Raw genomic sequence first — 16461 nt, 5'->3', positions numbered from 1 at the left:
CACATTGTAGTATAAGGTAGTATAAGCCTTCTAAGACATCTTACATGCTGACACCCAGCTCCCTTAAGAAGAGGTGAAAGAAGTGAGGTTAGAGACCTCAGCGAGGCTCCAAGTCCCTGTATGGACTTGTGAGTCCTTGTTCCTCACTATGCGGCCACCTGGTTACTTCCACAAGGCTTGGTGGTACTTGCAGAAACTTATTTTAAACTGGTAGTCAACCCCCAGGTCTGGATCTTAAGTGACCCTCTAGGTATCTTCATTTGAGCCAGGTTGGTTTCTGTGACCTTTTCCCTAATTGTGACTGCTAACAACCACCATGAAATCAGGGTATCACTTACTGTCTGAAATTAACCCTTCTAGGTGTTATTTCAGACAGAGCCCAATTTCAACCTCCTAGATGCCATGCACAAAGCTGGCTTCTTCAGAAAGCCCTTACTCTCTCAAGGTGAAAGTAACCAAAGCCAATGGCTAAGGTAACCATCTAGCTTTTCTTGGATCCTGTAAGCCTTCAGGTTGTACCTCTGGGCAGGCAGTGGCAGCTATGGACCAGCCAGAAATAGTGACCTTTGTTGACAAGTACCAAAGTGCTGGCAGTAAGCTGAGAAGAAAGGGATGGTGAAGGAGTGAGCTGAAAGCCAGAGAGCCCACACTTAGGCCCTGACAAACTGTTCAGTGTGTTGAAGGGCACCAAACCCCTCTTATCTAGGATAGGGATTCCTCAAGTGAGGGATTCCTCACTTCCCTTCCAACCCAGTAAGCAGTGATTTCTGCTTGGAATTACTGAAGATCCAAGGAGGGCATAAATCTGTGAAAGGTTTTTTTTTGTTCCCAGAAGTGTTTCTCATCAGGTGCCTTCACCTAGAGCCCAGTCGTGCACAACCTTGGGATCAGACTGGCAGCCCATTGGGCTAACCTTAAGTCCCAGAGAACCTCTACCCTAAGACTAGATCCCCAGATGAGTCTGATATTTAAGACCAATAATCCTTGTTTTTCTGTGCTATCAGTGAGTGTCATTCGTCCCTTCTCCACTGGGTATCCTGGTTACTATATATATTGCTTTAGTTCAGTTCAGTTCAGTCGCTCAGTCGTGTCCGACTCTTTGCAACCCCATGAATCACAGCACGCCAGGCCTCCCTGTCCATCACCAATTCCCAGAGTTTATTCAAACTCATGTCCATCGAGTCAGTGATGACATCCAACCATCTCATCCTGTCATCCCCTTCTCCTCCTGCCCCCAATCCCTTCTAGCATCAGGGTCTTTTCCAATGAGTCAACTCTTCGCATGTCGTGGCCAAAGTATTAGAGTTTCAGCTTCAGTCCTTCCAATGAACACCCAGGACTGAGCTCCTTTACGATGGACTGGCTGGATCTCCTTGCAGTCCAAGGGACTCTCGAGTCTTCTCCAACACCACAGTTTAAAAGCATCAATTCTTCAGCACTCAGCTTTCTTCACAGTCCAACTCTCACATCCATACATGACCACTGGAAAAACCACAGCCTTGACTAGACAGACCTTTGTTGGCAAAGTAATGTCTCTGCTTTTTAATATGCTGTCTAGGTTGGTCATAACTTTCCTTCCAAGGAGTAAGCGTCTTTTAATTTCATGGCTGCAATCACCATCTGCAGTGATTTTGGAGCCCCAAAAAATAAAGTCTGACACTTTCCACTGTTTCCCCATCTATGTGCCATGAAGTGATGGGACCAGATGCCAGGATCTTAGTTTTCTTTTTCACTCTCCTCTTTCACTTTCATCAAGAGATTTTTTAGATCCTCTTCACTTTCTGCCATAAGAGTGGTGTCATCTGCATATCTGAGGTTATTGATATTTCTCCTGGCAATCTTGATTCCAGCTTGTGCTTCTTCCAGCCCAGAAATCTATTAACAGAAGCACAGCTCAGTAAAGGACTGAGCTGACTTTTTCCATGTGATTTTTATACAATCAGTGGGATTAGTAGACTTCTTGGTGTACCTGGGCCCTCAATATACATAAGATAAGACAGCAGGTTAACCAACTTTAATGGGATCAAAACATTATACAATAAAATTTATATACATTCACACACACACAAAAATCTTTCAACTTTTTTTTGGAATTGTATAAAGCAAGAAGTGGGGAGTAAATCCTTGTGGAGATTATTCTTGGAGTTGGAACCAGAGATTTTAGTATTTTGGTCTTTTCACTTCAACTCTGCAATAGAAGGAGAAATGAACGTAAGATCAATATACTAAGCAATTCTCACCAGTCCCACAAAGGAAGAATGTTGCTGCTCACCCATCGGCTTCCATCTTCTTCCTCTTCTCAATGATCTGCAAGAAGAACAGTTATAGTTGACAGACTGCCAGTCTAAGCTCACCTGAAATCCAAGGCTGACCTCTCTCCTACTTCCATGGCTCTCCAACCCCTTGCTTGGTTCCTGAATCTGTGGGCCAGTATGTCTTCCCAGCTAAGGCTCTCCCACCCAGAATCAGTCCCACTTACCGCACTAATCTTTTTCCACTGGCGATCAAGCTCTGCTTTGTCATTGGTTTCCTTGAAGCGCCTGGTTTTCCGCCCTTCAGACATCTTGATGCCATACTGGAATGCAGCTCTGAAGGGAAAAAAAGGGGAATTGAGGGAAGAAAGCATCAGAGGTTGCAGAGCAGCAGCAAGATATTCCCAGAGGACCTATGAGCAGAGATCTGATTTCATAATGTTTCAGCCAGACTACACCCTCTAACCACCCCATCCCTCTCCTCACTCTTGGCTGTATTTAGTACCAAGACTCACTTGGGCAAAGCCTCCTTGTTGTTCATATACTCGCTATATTCCTCCTGGGTGTCAAAGTCCCAGCGGCCTAAAGGACCTTTCTTGTTACCCTGTTTCAGGACAGAATGGGGGGGGGGGGGGGGCAGGGAAGGAAGAGTTGTCAGTGGAAATGAAATTTTAGCCCTTGATTAAAGCCAGGCTCTCCCATAATCCCAGGTTTTATCATCAATAAATCCTACCTTAATAAACAATAATAAGTGTTTACTATGTACTTACTATGAGTTAGGAAGATCCTCTGCAGAAGGGAAAGGTTACCTACTCTAGTATTCTGGCCTGGAGAATATAGTCCATGGGGCCGCAAAGAGTTGCACAAGTAAGGGACTTTCACTTCACTCACTCCTATGGGCCAGGCAATATTCTGCACACTTAACATGTACTGTATTTAATTCTCTCAGAAACTCTTCTGAGAGAACTTAAGAGTTCTCTGCCAGTCTAAGCTCAGAGAAGAAACTAATGAGGAAACTGAAGAATATGCAGTAACATAATTTGACATGGTCACAACACTAATACTTGGCAGAGCCAGGGTTAAGCAAGGCTCCAAAACAATTAAACCATGCTATTAAGCACAAAAATAAAGAGAGAACAAGGAAAAAGTTACATGACACTTCTTCACCTTTATTGGTGTTTGGTGCTTTTGTTTATTTAAAAGTTAGAGGAAAATATCAATCCTGGCTATAATAAAACTCAAGTTATTTCCCTTCTTCTCCTGCCAGTTATTTTCTAAAAACTGAAATTCCTTCTGCCCTTTTCTACGTGTGCACTAAAGACCTGCTTACTGCCTAAGATGGAAGTCAAAGCCTGGCCCTTTATAGGAAATAAAAAGAAACATATTTTTGGCCCTACCTCATTTGACACTTTAAAACAGTTAAGCTGCCCAAGACCCCACAATGCCATTGCTCCTACTACTCTAGCTGACTGGAAGATGAGCCTCAGGAAATGACAGCTGTTTTGGAGGAGGAAACAGGATATATGCTAAACAGTAACTGTTCCCACCCATTCTTCCAGCTCCACACCTGGTCCATTTTGCTATAATCCACCTCCTCATCACTGTCCACAGCCATGTCATCCATCCTAAAAAAAATCAAAAGTTTAAGAGATGGTGGAATTCTAGACACCTATGCTTCATTCAGAAACCTACCTACTAAAAAACTATATGCCTAGGAATAGCCATCCCTCCTAGGCCTCCCACACAGAGCCTAATAGAATACTTTATCCAGTAAGAAGTACCTCTGGGTTCCAGCAAGTCAAATTTCCACCTCACTTCTACTACCCCCAACCTTATTCTCCAGTCATCCCAGTCCGCCTTCTTCAACAGAGTCTCGGGACTGCCCTGGTAGTCCAGTGCTTATGAATCCACCCACTAAAGCAGGGGAACAGGTTCAATCCCTGATCTGGAAAGATTCCGCATGCATGCTGGGGGGCAACTAAGTGTGTGTCCTAACTATTGAGCCTGACCTCCACAACAAGAAAAGCCACTGCAACTAGAGAGTAGCCCCTGCTCGTCGCAACTAGAAAACACCCGCACACAGCAGTAAAGACCCACCATAGCAAAAAATAAAATTAGTCAAAAATAAATTAAAAAAAAATAAAAAAAAATAATAATAAATAAAAAGCTATGTGACGATTATTATTAAAAGAAAAAGTCTCACGTACGTGGCTGGATAGCACTCAGCATAGCTATTGGACATGCCAAAGAAATCTCCCAGCTGCTTCTTGTCCTCTGGCTTCTTCAGCATATGTTACATTAAAGAATATAATTCTACCAACAGCAGAAAAACTTCAAGCAGGAAGGGCCAAGGGCTAGAAGCCCCAACATGAAAACTCTTAAAAAGAGGGCTAGAATGTGAATGGGTCCTTTGAAAAAGTGGAAAATCATAACTTCATCCTTTTCAAAATTCAGCACAAAAAGATAAGAGCAAGACATGTGGGGGTGGGAGATAAGAGATAGTGGTTATGGGGAAGCAGGTGGAGTTGGAATGAAAAGAGAACAGTTTGCTAGAATCCATGAACACACTGAAATAAAGGATATGATTCAGTGCCTTCCCAGCCAGAAGATCCAGCAAACTTTTCATTGATGGACTTGATCAACTCCTTGGCAGATCCGGGTCCTGCGCAAGAGAGAACTCTGTTTAGACTCTGAAATAAGGAATTTACAACCTCTTCCCTACAACACACTTCCCACCTGTGCTTTTTGTAAGAACATTTTTTTAAGCAACAGAATTCTTTTTTAACTAATGAAGTTTTAATCACATTTCAACTCAAAATGAGCTACTCTTCTTGAGATGCAGTCGTGTGCCCAGAATATCCTTCGCTCAACCCGCCTCACATCCTCAGAACCCCACAGCTGGGAGAATTACATCAAACAAAGCAAATATGGCCTACCATGTGCAGGAAGAGTGAATTCCACACTTATCTTCTATCTACCCCATAAAGCAAGACATGGATCTTTCGAGAACCCAGAATCAGAAGTTCCCCAGTCCTGCCCTTGGCAGCTCTGAACTGAGTCAGACTCTCAGTCCAGAACAAAGCAGCACTGCCAAAGCCAATGCAAGATGCCACAGGTACAACTCACCTTTGTCAACATCCATGGGCTGGAAAGAAAACAGAAACTGAAGTGAGTGTCACCAAAAAGGATGCCCACTCATCTCTCCCCCAAGTTTGAAACAACTTGCTACCCCACCGCTTGCCCACATTTCCAGGACAGATTACTTGACCCAGTTGCTGCTATGGAGCCATGAGGCACCTATATAACTCATGGGGGTTCTACACCTGGTTGGGCAGCCGCAAAGACGGGTAGCCCCTCCATCCGGTGCCCAGGACTCCCACTCACCTCATCGTCCACTTTTGGCTTCTCAAAGTAGCTGTGCCTCTTCTTCTCTTCTTCTCGCTCTCGGTCCCGCTCCCGCTCTCGGTCTCGTTCTCGCTCCCGCTCTCTGTCACGGTCTCTCTCTCTCTCCCGATCACGCTCCCGTTCCCGGTATCTCTCCCGCTCCTTGTCTCGAGGAGTCTTGGTTGTGGAGGGCACATAATCCCCAATATCTTCAAATATACTAGGAAAACAGAAATCCCAAGCTGACAAAGTCACACATATTTCCATCTCCCCCAACCATTTCTCCAGATTCTCACACCAAGGCTTCCCCCAAATGCCAAAGACAGGAAACCCAGAAGACCTTCTTCCCTCAGACTAGGAGTCAGGGGCTAGGACACATACTTCATGTCAGCTTCCGGGGGTTTCTTCTCTTCCATTTTCCCTGTAACATAAAGAGAGTAAGGAAAACACTCCTGAGTTAATTTCCACCCAGCCTCACCATGCTCCCCAGCTCTCAATACCCTTTTATACATCTTTTTAAAAGATGGGACAACAAAAGCTATCCCTACTTCCCCTCCCCATGCCTCAAAACTGACCACTGCTTCCTGGGTGGGTCAAGTAGACAGAACCCAGATGTAACTATCCCCTTCCTAATGATTCATCGCTCCCTTTTTCTCTGGTCCCCAGGAGCCTCCCGAAGTTCTGGAAACAGAAGGCTCCAGAAGACCTTGGTTCCATCCTCAAATGCCCCTCAAAGGGTAAGCTTCCTCTCCCTATCCCTCCAGATTACCTTTATCTTTCTTTTTGAGCTTCTTGTTGCGGGTACCCTGCCTCAGGTAGGAAAGGATCTGGGTGAGCTTACTGATGACAATGTCATTTGTAGTCAGTGTGGTCTGGGCCTGAAAAATCCAAGAAGAATGTTATCCCACTGAGCAGGACTCTCTTCATTTATTCATTCTTTTACTTTAACAAACTGAAGGATGGGTGAAAATTAACTAGGTGAAGACAGGTAGAGTAAGCATTGTAAGAGGACATTCCAGCCAGATGAAACAGCATACAAAGGCCTGGGTCAAAAGTGAATCTAGGACATTCAAGAAAGCCAGGATGATTGGAGAACAAACAGGAAAGCGTGGTAAAAACAGGTTGCAGAGGCTAGGGCCTTTGGCCATGATAAAGGCTAGGGCCTGACAGGCCATGATAAAGATTTTGCTTTTTATTCTAACAGTAAGAAATCATCAAAAGCTTCTAAACCATGATGAAACAAAATTCATGTTGTGGAATGATCACTCTAGCCATGTATAAAAATAGTGGAAAAGAGGATGGAAAAACAAGGGGAATGGTAGTGGCCATATAGTACAGGGTTTCTATTTGAGGGTGATGAAAATGCTTCTTATTTTTATGAAAATGTTTTACAATTGACTTTGATGCCAGTTATACATTCACAGTATATTCTATGAACATACTAAAAGCCACTGAATTGTAAAATTTAAAGGGGTGAATTGCACGGTATGCAAATTACATCTCAATAATAATAGAAGTAAATACAATACTGAAAGGGAAACAGTGGAAGTGTGGAAACTAATTAGGAGCCTCTTTTAATAGTTTCAGCAAGAGATGATGGCTAAGACTGGAATGTTACTGCATTACTAGCAGAGACAGAAAAGTCAATGGATTCAACTGAGATTTGGGAGGTTAAAATGTGGACAGGACTTGGTTAAATGTGGTAGATGAGGCTCAGAGCAACATCAAGGCTGATTATCAGGTTTAAGGCTTGCGTGGCAGGCTCTTGGGACTTGGGTCACTCACCTCCATGGTGGGGCAATCAGCTTTGCTGCGGATAAGAGTAGTGGGGATGTCTGTGTCGGCATACTCATCATCCAGGTCTACCACATAGGCCATGCGGCCTGGAAGAAACAGCTCATTCCGCTCATATGCTTTGCTCTTGAAGAGCATTCGGTAAACATTTCGGCCTACAAAAAGAGAAACAGCAGCAAGTAGCCAATAAGAACCTTCTACAACAACAGCTGCAGTTTACTTTTAGCTGATAAAAATACCAACGCTGAGAGTTAGGTGATTTACTACCACTTAATCTGACTGCTGCACTCCTAGAGCTACTAAGAGACAGAACAAAGAATGGGACCCTGGCCATTTAACTCCAAAGTCTGAGCTCTTATCCACCCTTCTTACATTGCCTTCTAAATACTGTGAGCCTAGCATTGTATTAGGCCCTGTGAGGAAGGAGGATGAAGTTTAAGGTAATACTGATGAAAGATTTGAAGATGGGGAAAAATAGCACTACAACATGCCCAATGTGATGGGCATGTTACACATATCATTTCTCTTTGTCCCAATAATCCCAAGAGGTGAATATTAACCCCCTTTTGCAAGTGGACAAGCAGGAGCTGAGAAATTGTGTTGGTTGCACCCCAAATCACATGCCTTGCATGATTTCACCACAGGAGTCAAATGCAGGTTTCTGAATTTGGAGTTTTTAATCACCAACCATGCTACCTCCCTTAATGGATAAGCCCAAATCTGAGAGAGCTTCCAGTCTAACTGAGGGGACATTAGTGCGTGCGAGCGTGCTAAGTCGCTTCAGTCGTATCTGACTCTTTGCGACCCATACTATGGACAGTAGCCTGCCAGGCTCCTCTGTCCATGGGATTTTCCAGGCAAGAATACTGGAGTGGGTTGCCATGCCCTCCTCCAGGGGATCTTCCCAACCCAGGGATGGAAACTGCATCTCCTGGATCTTCTGCATTGGCAGGCAGTTTCTTTATTACTAGCGCCACCTAGGAAGCCCAGAGACATTAGTAATATATGTGAAGTAACTACTGGGGACATTAGTAATATATATTAAATGAATAACTCCACATCTGAGTTCTACTAAGAGTAGTAGTATGTGGGAGCTACCCGCTTTAGGGACAAAAAAAGAGATAAAAGTAGGTTGAGGGAGAAGGGAAGCCTATCCTGCCCAGAGCACTAAATTCCCCACAAGTCATCTGGAATGCAGAGGCACTAGGACAGAAAATTCTGTACTCACCCAAACGTGTTTTAAATTCAATTTTATTTTCAGGATCCTCATCTTTCCTGAAAAGACAGAACATTCTTGCTAAATGTGTTTCTATGTTTGGCCCCACCTTTCTAAACTCTCAAGCTCTCCCTAATGTTTACTTACTTAGTTTCCTTCTGGGGCTTTTCCATCATTTCTTCCTCCTCTTTCTCTTTGCTGGCAATTTCAGCTCGTACCTAACAGGAAAGCACTTAAGGTTTACCCATTTATTCACTTTACATATCTTTACTGAACACCATTATGCCACACTATGCCAGGAACTAAGAATTTAATACTAAAGAAAACAATATAGTCCTTGCTTTAATGGGGCTTATGAAAAGAAATGCAGACAAATTAAACAATTAAACAACAAAGTGTGATAACTGCTATAAATAAAACAGAAGAGCAACACAAGTGTGCAGGTAGTAGGAGGTGAGGAGTGGGGAGACAACCATACCTAGGTGATGAGGGAAGGTTTGCTTCCCCAAGAAGATAAAACTGAGGCTGAGACTTGATGGACAAATAACAACTAGTCCTACAGAAGGGTCACCGTTAGACCTTTCAGATGGTTTGAATTAAGAGCAGTCTCCCTCGTCACCCTTTAGGCCCTTAAACAAGAGCATTCAGCCTGGTTGTATTACTCTCCACCTACCAACCAAGGCTCACCTTTTGAAGCAGAGCAAAATCCAAGCCTTTCACCAAATGGGTATGTTCCATGTCACCACCCAAGAATTTAGACTCCTGGATCAACTGTCTTCTTTTCTCTGCAGCTGATTTGTCCCTGGAGAATGAAACAGACCACATAAGAACCATCCTTTGAATAAATAAATTGAAAAATGAAGCCTAGGAAAAAAAAATAACCATCCTTTGTGGGCGGGAAGTGCCTCTTGAAATGGCTTGGTATGGGGAAAAGACTTTCCAGAGCAAGGAAAATGAGAAGAATTCATACTGCCGCTGTATGACTCTGCAATGCTGAGAATCATGCCCTGGCCCGCTCAGTACTCACGCCTCAGCAGTGGGGCCCACAGCCCTGTAGTTAGCTGTGGTGCTAATCAGTTCCGTTTCCTCATAATCTTTGTTCACGCCATCCCGCCGTTCCTTGGCACGGTCCCGGTACTTCTCTGCTAGTTCTCTCTCTCTTTCAATTTCTTGTTGGCGAAGCTTGGCATAATAACTGTGACCAGGGAAAGGCAAATGTGTGAGGCTCAACCTGTTCCTGCCTGTTTCTTTATACCTTCATCCAACTCTCTATGCTGAAAGCTCATATATGTCCTGACAGAACTGCTGGTCACCTCTTTTTTTGTTTTTAGTATTTATTTGTCTGCACCAGGTCTTAGTTGTGACACAAGGGATCTTCAATCGTCACTTGGGCATGTGGGATCTAGTTCCCTGACCAGGGACTGAACCCAGGTGCCCTGCATTGGAAGCGCGAAGTCTTAGCCACTGGACCACCAGGGAAGTCCCTGGCCACCTCCTGACAGTCCTCAAAATCAGAACTACAGCATCTTCCAGCTCACAGATATGCTGTTCTAAAGTCACCTCAGTATATTCCATCTGTTACTTCAGAATCCTTCACTATCACCCAGTACTATATCACTGAGTCTCTACAGGTATGAGACTTTTCCATATGGCAACCAGAAAGTCACCTGAATGTTTATCACCTTCCAAATTTCACCTGAAAATAAGCCATTTCTTACCAGTCCTCCTCAAGAAGAAAGGAAAAAGTAAAGTTCGAGATCCAGGAAGCTTGGTGTCATATAAATAATGGCAATGACAATGATGGTGGCAACCAAGATTGACTGGATGGTTACTATATGCCAGGAAATGGTACTAAGTGTTTACATGAACTGTCACAGTTGATCCTCATGACAACCTAATAAAAATTATTATCACTATCTTGATTCTACCCATGAGAATATTGAAAATTAGAGACATTGAGCAAAATGCCCAAGAATATCCAGGCTAGAAACTGGTAAAGGCGAGATTAAAACACCACATGGTAGCTCCAAAGCCCTAAACTGCCCAATAAACTGTCATTCTAAATACCATTCCTCTCCACTACAAAAGCAGAGAACCTCAAGACAAGAAAGGAAATCCTCAATCTCTTGGCTCCTAACTAGCCCCTATTCCTTACCCCCAAATACCATCCACCAAAAAACCCAATCCTTTACCTTTTCTTTTTTCTCCTTCGTGCAGCTGGATCTTCATCCTCATTGTACTCCCTTGGCATTCTAGCAAAAAAAGAAATTCACTGATAGCAAAATATTGCCACAGCCCCAGAAATCCCAAGAAGTGGCCTTGAGGATTAAAGAAAAGCCTAGAATACTGACCAAAGCAAAATCTGTCCAGTTTTAATCAGGCAGAGATCCATGTCAATATTTGTAGGTGAGTCATTCTCAAATTTTAGAAAGTATCACAACCATGTGAAAGACTACTAAAATTATATATACCCAAATATCTGCCCTAGAATCTGAGTCTGTGGGGCTGGAATGGATCTAGAAATCTACTTATTTAAGCACCAGCAGCAACTCTAGTTGGTCCAACAAATGGTCCATGGAACATACTCTGAGAAAAACTGAGATCCCTAGAGCATCCCAGTCTTTCCTGGAGCTTCAATTTCAAGAGGGAGAGAATCACAACCATGGACTTCAAAAAAAAAAAAAGGCTTTCAAGTTCATAAGACATCTAGTTCAATAAATTTTCCATAGGAAATAGTCAGAACACAGATTGGATTACCCCAGAACTTACTCATGGTGACGTGACTTAGAGGGTGGTGCAGAGGTAGGTGCAGCCCTTGGGGTCATGAGAAGTTTCCTGAAGTCTTCATTAGTGAGTTTTGATCTAAAGGGCAAAAATTTTTTTAAATTAGTACCCGAAGAGAATTGGAAAAGGAGTATGTAAAAAATGTGGTTTCACTTTACTAGAAATCAGGGAAATACAAATTAAAACAAAGACATGCCCTTTTTAATGCATCAGTGCTAATGATTAAAAAGTTTGATAAATCAAGAATGAGTGAGAATTTGGGAAGTGGATATTCTCGTATCGCCAACAGGAATATAAATCAGTACAGGTAACTAGGAGGACAATTTGGCAGGATCTTTCTTAAAATCTAAATGTGTAATATCCTATGATGCAGCAACTCCATTCATGTCTACTTAACCTGGTCAATTACTGGCATTATGTGCATAAGGCCTGTAAAAGAGATCTAATTAGTTTTGAAAATAATAAAAACTTGGGAACAATCTAAACTCTCACTGGAGACTATTAATAAATAAACTGTGACAGTATTTCCCAAGTGTGGAGAACATAGCACTGATGGTATAAAATATAATTTTAACTGGTACAATGACCAAACTCAAGTAAGTTTCCTTGGAACTCTCTTCAGAGTAGGCCTCTTCCTTGGCCTGCTGAGCCCACTATAGCAAAGAATCCTGCTAGGTCTCCCCAAAAATGACTCTTCAATACTATGAAAATAGGAATTAAGACTATTGCAAAAGGGGGTAGGGATGAAAATTCAACTCTGAATACAACAGAGACAAAAGGGAATTTACGGAAAATTACTCAGACATCAAAGGTAGGGTGGAAGAGGAATTTGATTAGATATCGAGAGGCGTGACTGGATCTCACTGATTGATTGATTGATGGTATTTTCCATACCCTAACAGAATTCTTTGCTACAACTGGGTTCGGGAGACCTGGTAAAAAACATAAACCCTGCAGAAGCCTGACTAGAGTTAGGTCAAGAAGGGAGTCCTCCAGCAGAGGTGTGCATCCCTACTTCGGGGCTGACTACATTTTCACTTGGGGTCACTAGGACACAGCTATCCCATACTATAGAGTTCTGAGGGTGGGATTTTAGGGTCTGAGCCCTGGCCCTGACCCACCAGCATTTTTGAAACCTATGTGGGGGATGTGCAGCCATCACAGCTGGTGGCACCGGTATGGAATCACTTGTGTGTACTGTGTGACAGAGTCCAGCTCCAGCCATCTGGACACTTACTACATGAACCTCACATGCCTCTCCCTGCCAGGTAGTCTGAGGACCCATGCTCTCATTGGAGGGCCACTGATGAGAAAAGGCATGAGCTAAGAGAAAGCCAAAGGACAAGCTGTGAGGGAAAATGAAGGCAGGGTATCTTGCCTGGGAGGAAGATGAAGTTGAATATCACACTAAGGGTGAAGGTTGGTCTCTGTTGCTGCTGAGGCAGAACAAGAATCAAGTAGGACTGGCTATTAGTATGCTTGATGCCAACAAGTATGTAGGTAACAAGCAGGGTAGGAAAAACTTTCCCTGTATCCTCTTATATTCTGTACCAGAGATCTACAAATTAAACTGACATAAGACAAACTTAAAAAAAAAAAAGGAGTCCTTGTCACTGCCATGAAAAAAGGTAAAGTGGTTACCTCTAAAATAGGGACTGAAATTGGGTATGTTATCAAAGATACCATTGCCTTCATTCTGATGTTTTAATTTTATACAAAAATTAATTCCTAAATAATGAAAATTTAAACATAAATTTAAAAAAATTAGCACTCACCCTGCCATTATTTCCCCCTAACACTTTAATGCAGTTGGCCTGACCCAGTTAAAGTTCACAGAGATAAAAGGGCAAGTGGTATGATTCTCTGACCATTCTTCCTGACAAGACATTGAGAATTCTTTCACCATCACCACCACCACTTCGCTCATTCCCCAGCTCATTTTCACGGTTCTACATCAAAACACTCACTGGTGGAAGGAGTGAGGATCGTCCACATCGTGGCCATCTGGAGCCAAGGGGTTGGAGAACGGCTCGCCTAAGAAAAAGAATTGATATTAATTCAATCAATCTCTTTAGAGTCAGATCCTGTGCAAAATTTGGGGATTCAGTAGTGAACAATACAGATGTCTTTTCCTGTCAACTTGCTCACAATCTAGTGGAGAAAAAAGTCAACAACCGCGACATTGACAATACAATGTAAAAAATGCTGAAGCAGAAAAATACAAGCAGCTACGGGAGAGCAGAGGACGGGACTCCTAAACCAGGCTGGAGGATCAGCCAAGAAATCCTAAACATGACATCTAAGATACTACGCGAAAGATAAATTGACGTAACTGAAAATTAAGTGACAGGGGTTGGGGGAGGTTCACAGATAAATCTTATCTGTCGTGGGGTGGGGCAAGAACAAGATTCAGGGGCAATCTGGAGCTTCCCGGCCTCGTTCGGGGCCCAACTGCTTCGCCAGGCTCTAAGCGTCACACTCTCGGCCCGCCTCCACTCCGCCCCACTCCCCACATATACGGCTTAAATTCTGAAGGCCAAAATAACACGCCAAATGTCCCGAGTCCCGCGGGGAAAAAAAGAAGAGATGACCGAGCCTTACTATCTCGCTCCGGCATTTCGTCCGCGGTGTCTCAACCCCAACAACGACCGAGGATCCGGTAACAACACAGACGCTACAGGAACTTCCCCACAATGCACCTCAGGAGACCACCCACAATTCCTTTCGGGCCCCAGGTTTTCCGTCTCGGCCGCGGGCGGAGAAATCAGAGCAGGAGTTGATTGGTAATGCTTTTATGGCATTGGCTAAACGTAGCCCCGCCCCTTGCGCCCGCCAACCTATCACAGGGCTGGAGCGTCCGAGGCTGATCTGATAGGATTACTTGGCCGGAAGGTCTAGGGCGGATGATTGAGTTCTAGCCGAGATGGCGGCGGCTGCAGCGGTTCGTGGGGTCCGAGGGCAATTGGGCCTTCGTGAAATTCGTATCCATTTGTGCCAGCGCTCGCCCGGCAGCCAGGGCGTCAGGTGAGGCGCGGCCCAGTGAGGCGGGTGGGCTTCGGGGCGCCAGGGTCATGACCTCGACCTCCTGGGTGTTTGGAGAGGCCCGTGCCCACACCGCACGCGCGGTGCTCTCTCCTGCCCCGCAGGGACTTCATTGAGAAACGCTATGTGGAGCTGAAGAAAGCGAATCCCGACCTGCCCATCCTAATCCGCGAGTGCTCGGATGTGCAGCCCAAGCTCTGGGCCCGCTATGGTGAGCGCGGGACCCCGGTGAGGGGAACAAGGGTTCGAAGAGAGAAAGGGCCGCCCAAGGTCACAGAAACCTATACAGGGACTGGGACTCAGACTTCAGTTTTGCTATGATCTTGTTGCAAATAAGGAAATACATTTGCAGAGTTAGAGTGTTTGTATCCAAGTAACATGTGGAGGCGGGCCCTGCCCTGCATAGGAATCGTATTTGTAGTTCAGGTTTCAGTTAAGGGAGAAGAGATGCTGGTCCAGTCCACCAAATGTAGGTCCTTTCAAGTTACCAGTGGTCAGTGCGGGTCCAGGTGGCATATGGGAATCGCAGTAGTAAAACCCTAAAATAATACTATGTTGAGCATTTACTGCTAGGCCGTGTTGAGTGCTTTCCTGTCCAAATCTCTTGAACCTTAAGTATATGAGGAGTGGATTCCTTTTTCTCATCTTGTAGAGATTAGAACGCTGAATGAACAATTGTATGGAACATGCCTAACGTTATTCAGCTAAGATGCATAGCACGGTTGAGCTTTTACATTTGTTCCCCAATCCTAGACTGCACTTCTGCCAGACTTAAGTAGCTGGCTCTTCCAGTTACAATTCAGGTTATTTTGTAGGTCTGTACTTCTGTATCACCTCCTCAAAAAGGCATTCCCTGACCAGTTATGTAACATTGCCTCTTTACCCTATTTCATTTTACCAAGTGTTTATTAACATACTACCTGTGTCATTTTACCACAATTTGAAAACTACTCTTATGTTGCCTAAATATAGACACACAATAAATATTCATACTTACTGAACAATTGGGCTTCCCTGGTGGCTCAGACAGTAAAGAGTCTGCCTGCAATGTGAGAGACCCAAGTTCGATCCTTGGGTCGGGCAGATCCCCTGGAGAAGGAAATGGCAACCCACCCCAGTATTCTTGCCTGGAAAATTTCATGGATGGCGGAGCCTGGCAGGTGACAGTCCATGGGGTCACAAAGGTCGGACAGGACTGAGCGACTTCACTTTCACTCACTGAATAATGGTATTTTTAATCACAGCTTTTAATTACACTTTGCCCTAGGAATGTCTGGGGGAAGGCAGGGAGTCACACCCAGGGCAGATTGGTTTTAACAGTGCAGCTAACTGCAGTATGCCATGCACTAAAAGTTGTTTGCAGGAAAAAAATTTTCCTTCTGAAAGCTAGTAGACTAGAGGAGATGGACACACAAATAACTTTAGTTTATGAACTACAGGAGCCATTAAATGGGCACAATTAAGAGGCAGGCCCATGTAATACTCTGCTCACAATGGTTAATAATCAGTGCTACCATGCCCCTTAAAACTTCCCTGAACCACTTTCCTTCCCATTATGACCACCCAGAATGAGCCAAAATTCTATTTAGACCTGGGCTTCCAAGATATGTTAGAGACCCACTGGATAAATTCTAGGCATGTCAGATACGTTTTGGTCTTATCTCTTTACTACCCTTCCTATCCTACCAAGAGTGTAAGTGGAAGACTATTTTGGTAGCCTTTATAGTGCAGAGTGAATAATTAATAATCTTCCTGTCTCCTCAGCATTTGGCCAAGAGAAGAATGTCTCTCTGAACAACTTCAGTGCTGATCAGGTAACTAGAGCCCTGGAGAATGTGCTAAGTAGCAAAGCCTGAAGTCTCCACTGAGGATTAGGAACAACAGCCCCAGAGTCTGGGCTCTGCTGGACTGAGTACAGTGTGGAGAAATGTATTCTGTTCTGTATAAAGATTGTGCTGAAAATGCTGTCTCAAGATGATCTGATTCTCA

The 16461-nt window shown here is 44.0% G+C and overlaps 2 protein-coding genes across 2 annotated transcripts; one reads left to right on the top strand and one right to left on the bottom strand.

Annotated features, from left to right (window-relative positions):
- Positions 1-1999: 1999 nt before the first annotated feature.
- IK (IK cytokine) lies at positions 2000-14170 on the bottom strand. The gene is made up of 20 exons (XM_065918709.1): positions 14032-14170; positions 13398-13464; positions 11416-11508; positions 10839-10898; positions 9674-9841; positions 9334-9448; positions 8794-8864; positions 8659-8705; positions 7422-7585; positions 6406-6514; positions 6018-6057; positions 5637-5856; positions 5379-5397; positions 4836-4914; positions 4460-4540; positions 3820-3877; positions 2768-2856; positions 2480-2588; positions 2273-2307; positions 2000-2188 (listed from the first exon to the last, which is right to left on the bottom strand). The coding sequence occupies exons 1-20, from the start codon at positions 14045-14047 to the stop codon at positions 2161-2163; spliced, it is 1668 nt and encodes a 555-aa protein (XP_065774781.1). The 5' UTR covers positions 14048-14170; the 3' UTR covers positions 2000-2160.
- A 125-nt stretch (positions 14171-14295) lies between these two features.
- NDUFA2 (NADH:ubiquinone oxidoreductase subunit A2) lies at positions 14296-16434 on the top strand. The gene is made up of 3 exons (XM_065918708.1): positions 14296-14454; positions 14577-14683; positions 16237-16434. The coding sequence occupies exons 1-3, from the start codon at positions 14354-14356 to the stop codon at positions 16326-16328; spliced, it is 300 nt and encodes a 99-aa protein (XP_065774780.1). The 5' UTR covers positions 14296-14353; the 3' UTR covers positions 16329-16434.
- Positions 16435-16461: the final 27 nt, after the last annotated feature.

The sequence above is a fragment of the Muntiacus reevesi genome, chromosome 1, assembly GCF_963930625.1.
Source record: "Muntiacus reevesi chromosome 1, mMunRee1.1, whole genome shotgun sequence".
Lineage (NCBI taxonomy): Eukaryota > Metazoa > Chordata > Mammalia > Artiodactyla > Cervidae > Muntiacus > Muntiacus reevesi.
Note: the sequence above shows the minus strand (reverse complement) of the source record. Positions and strands in the feature narration are given on the sequence as shown.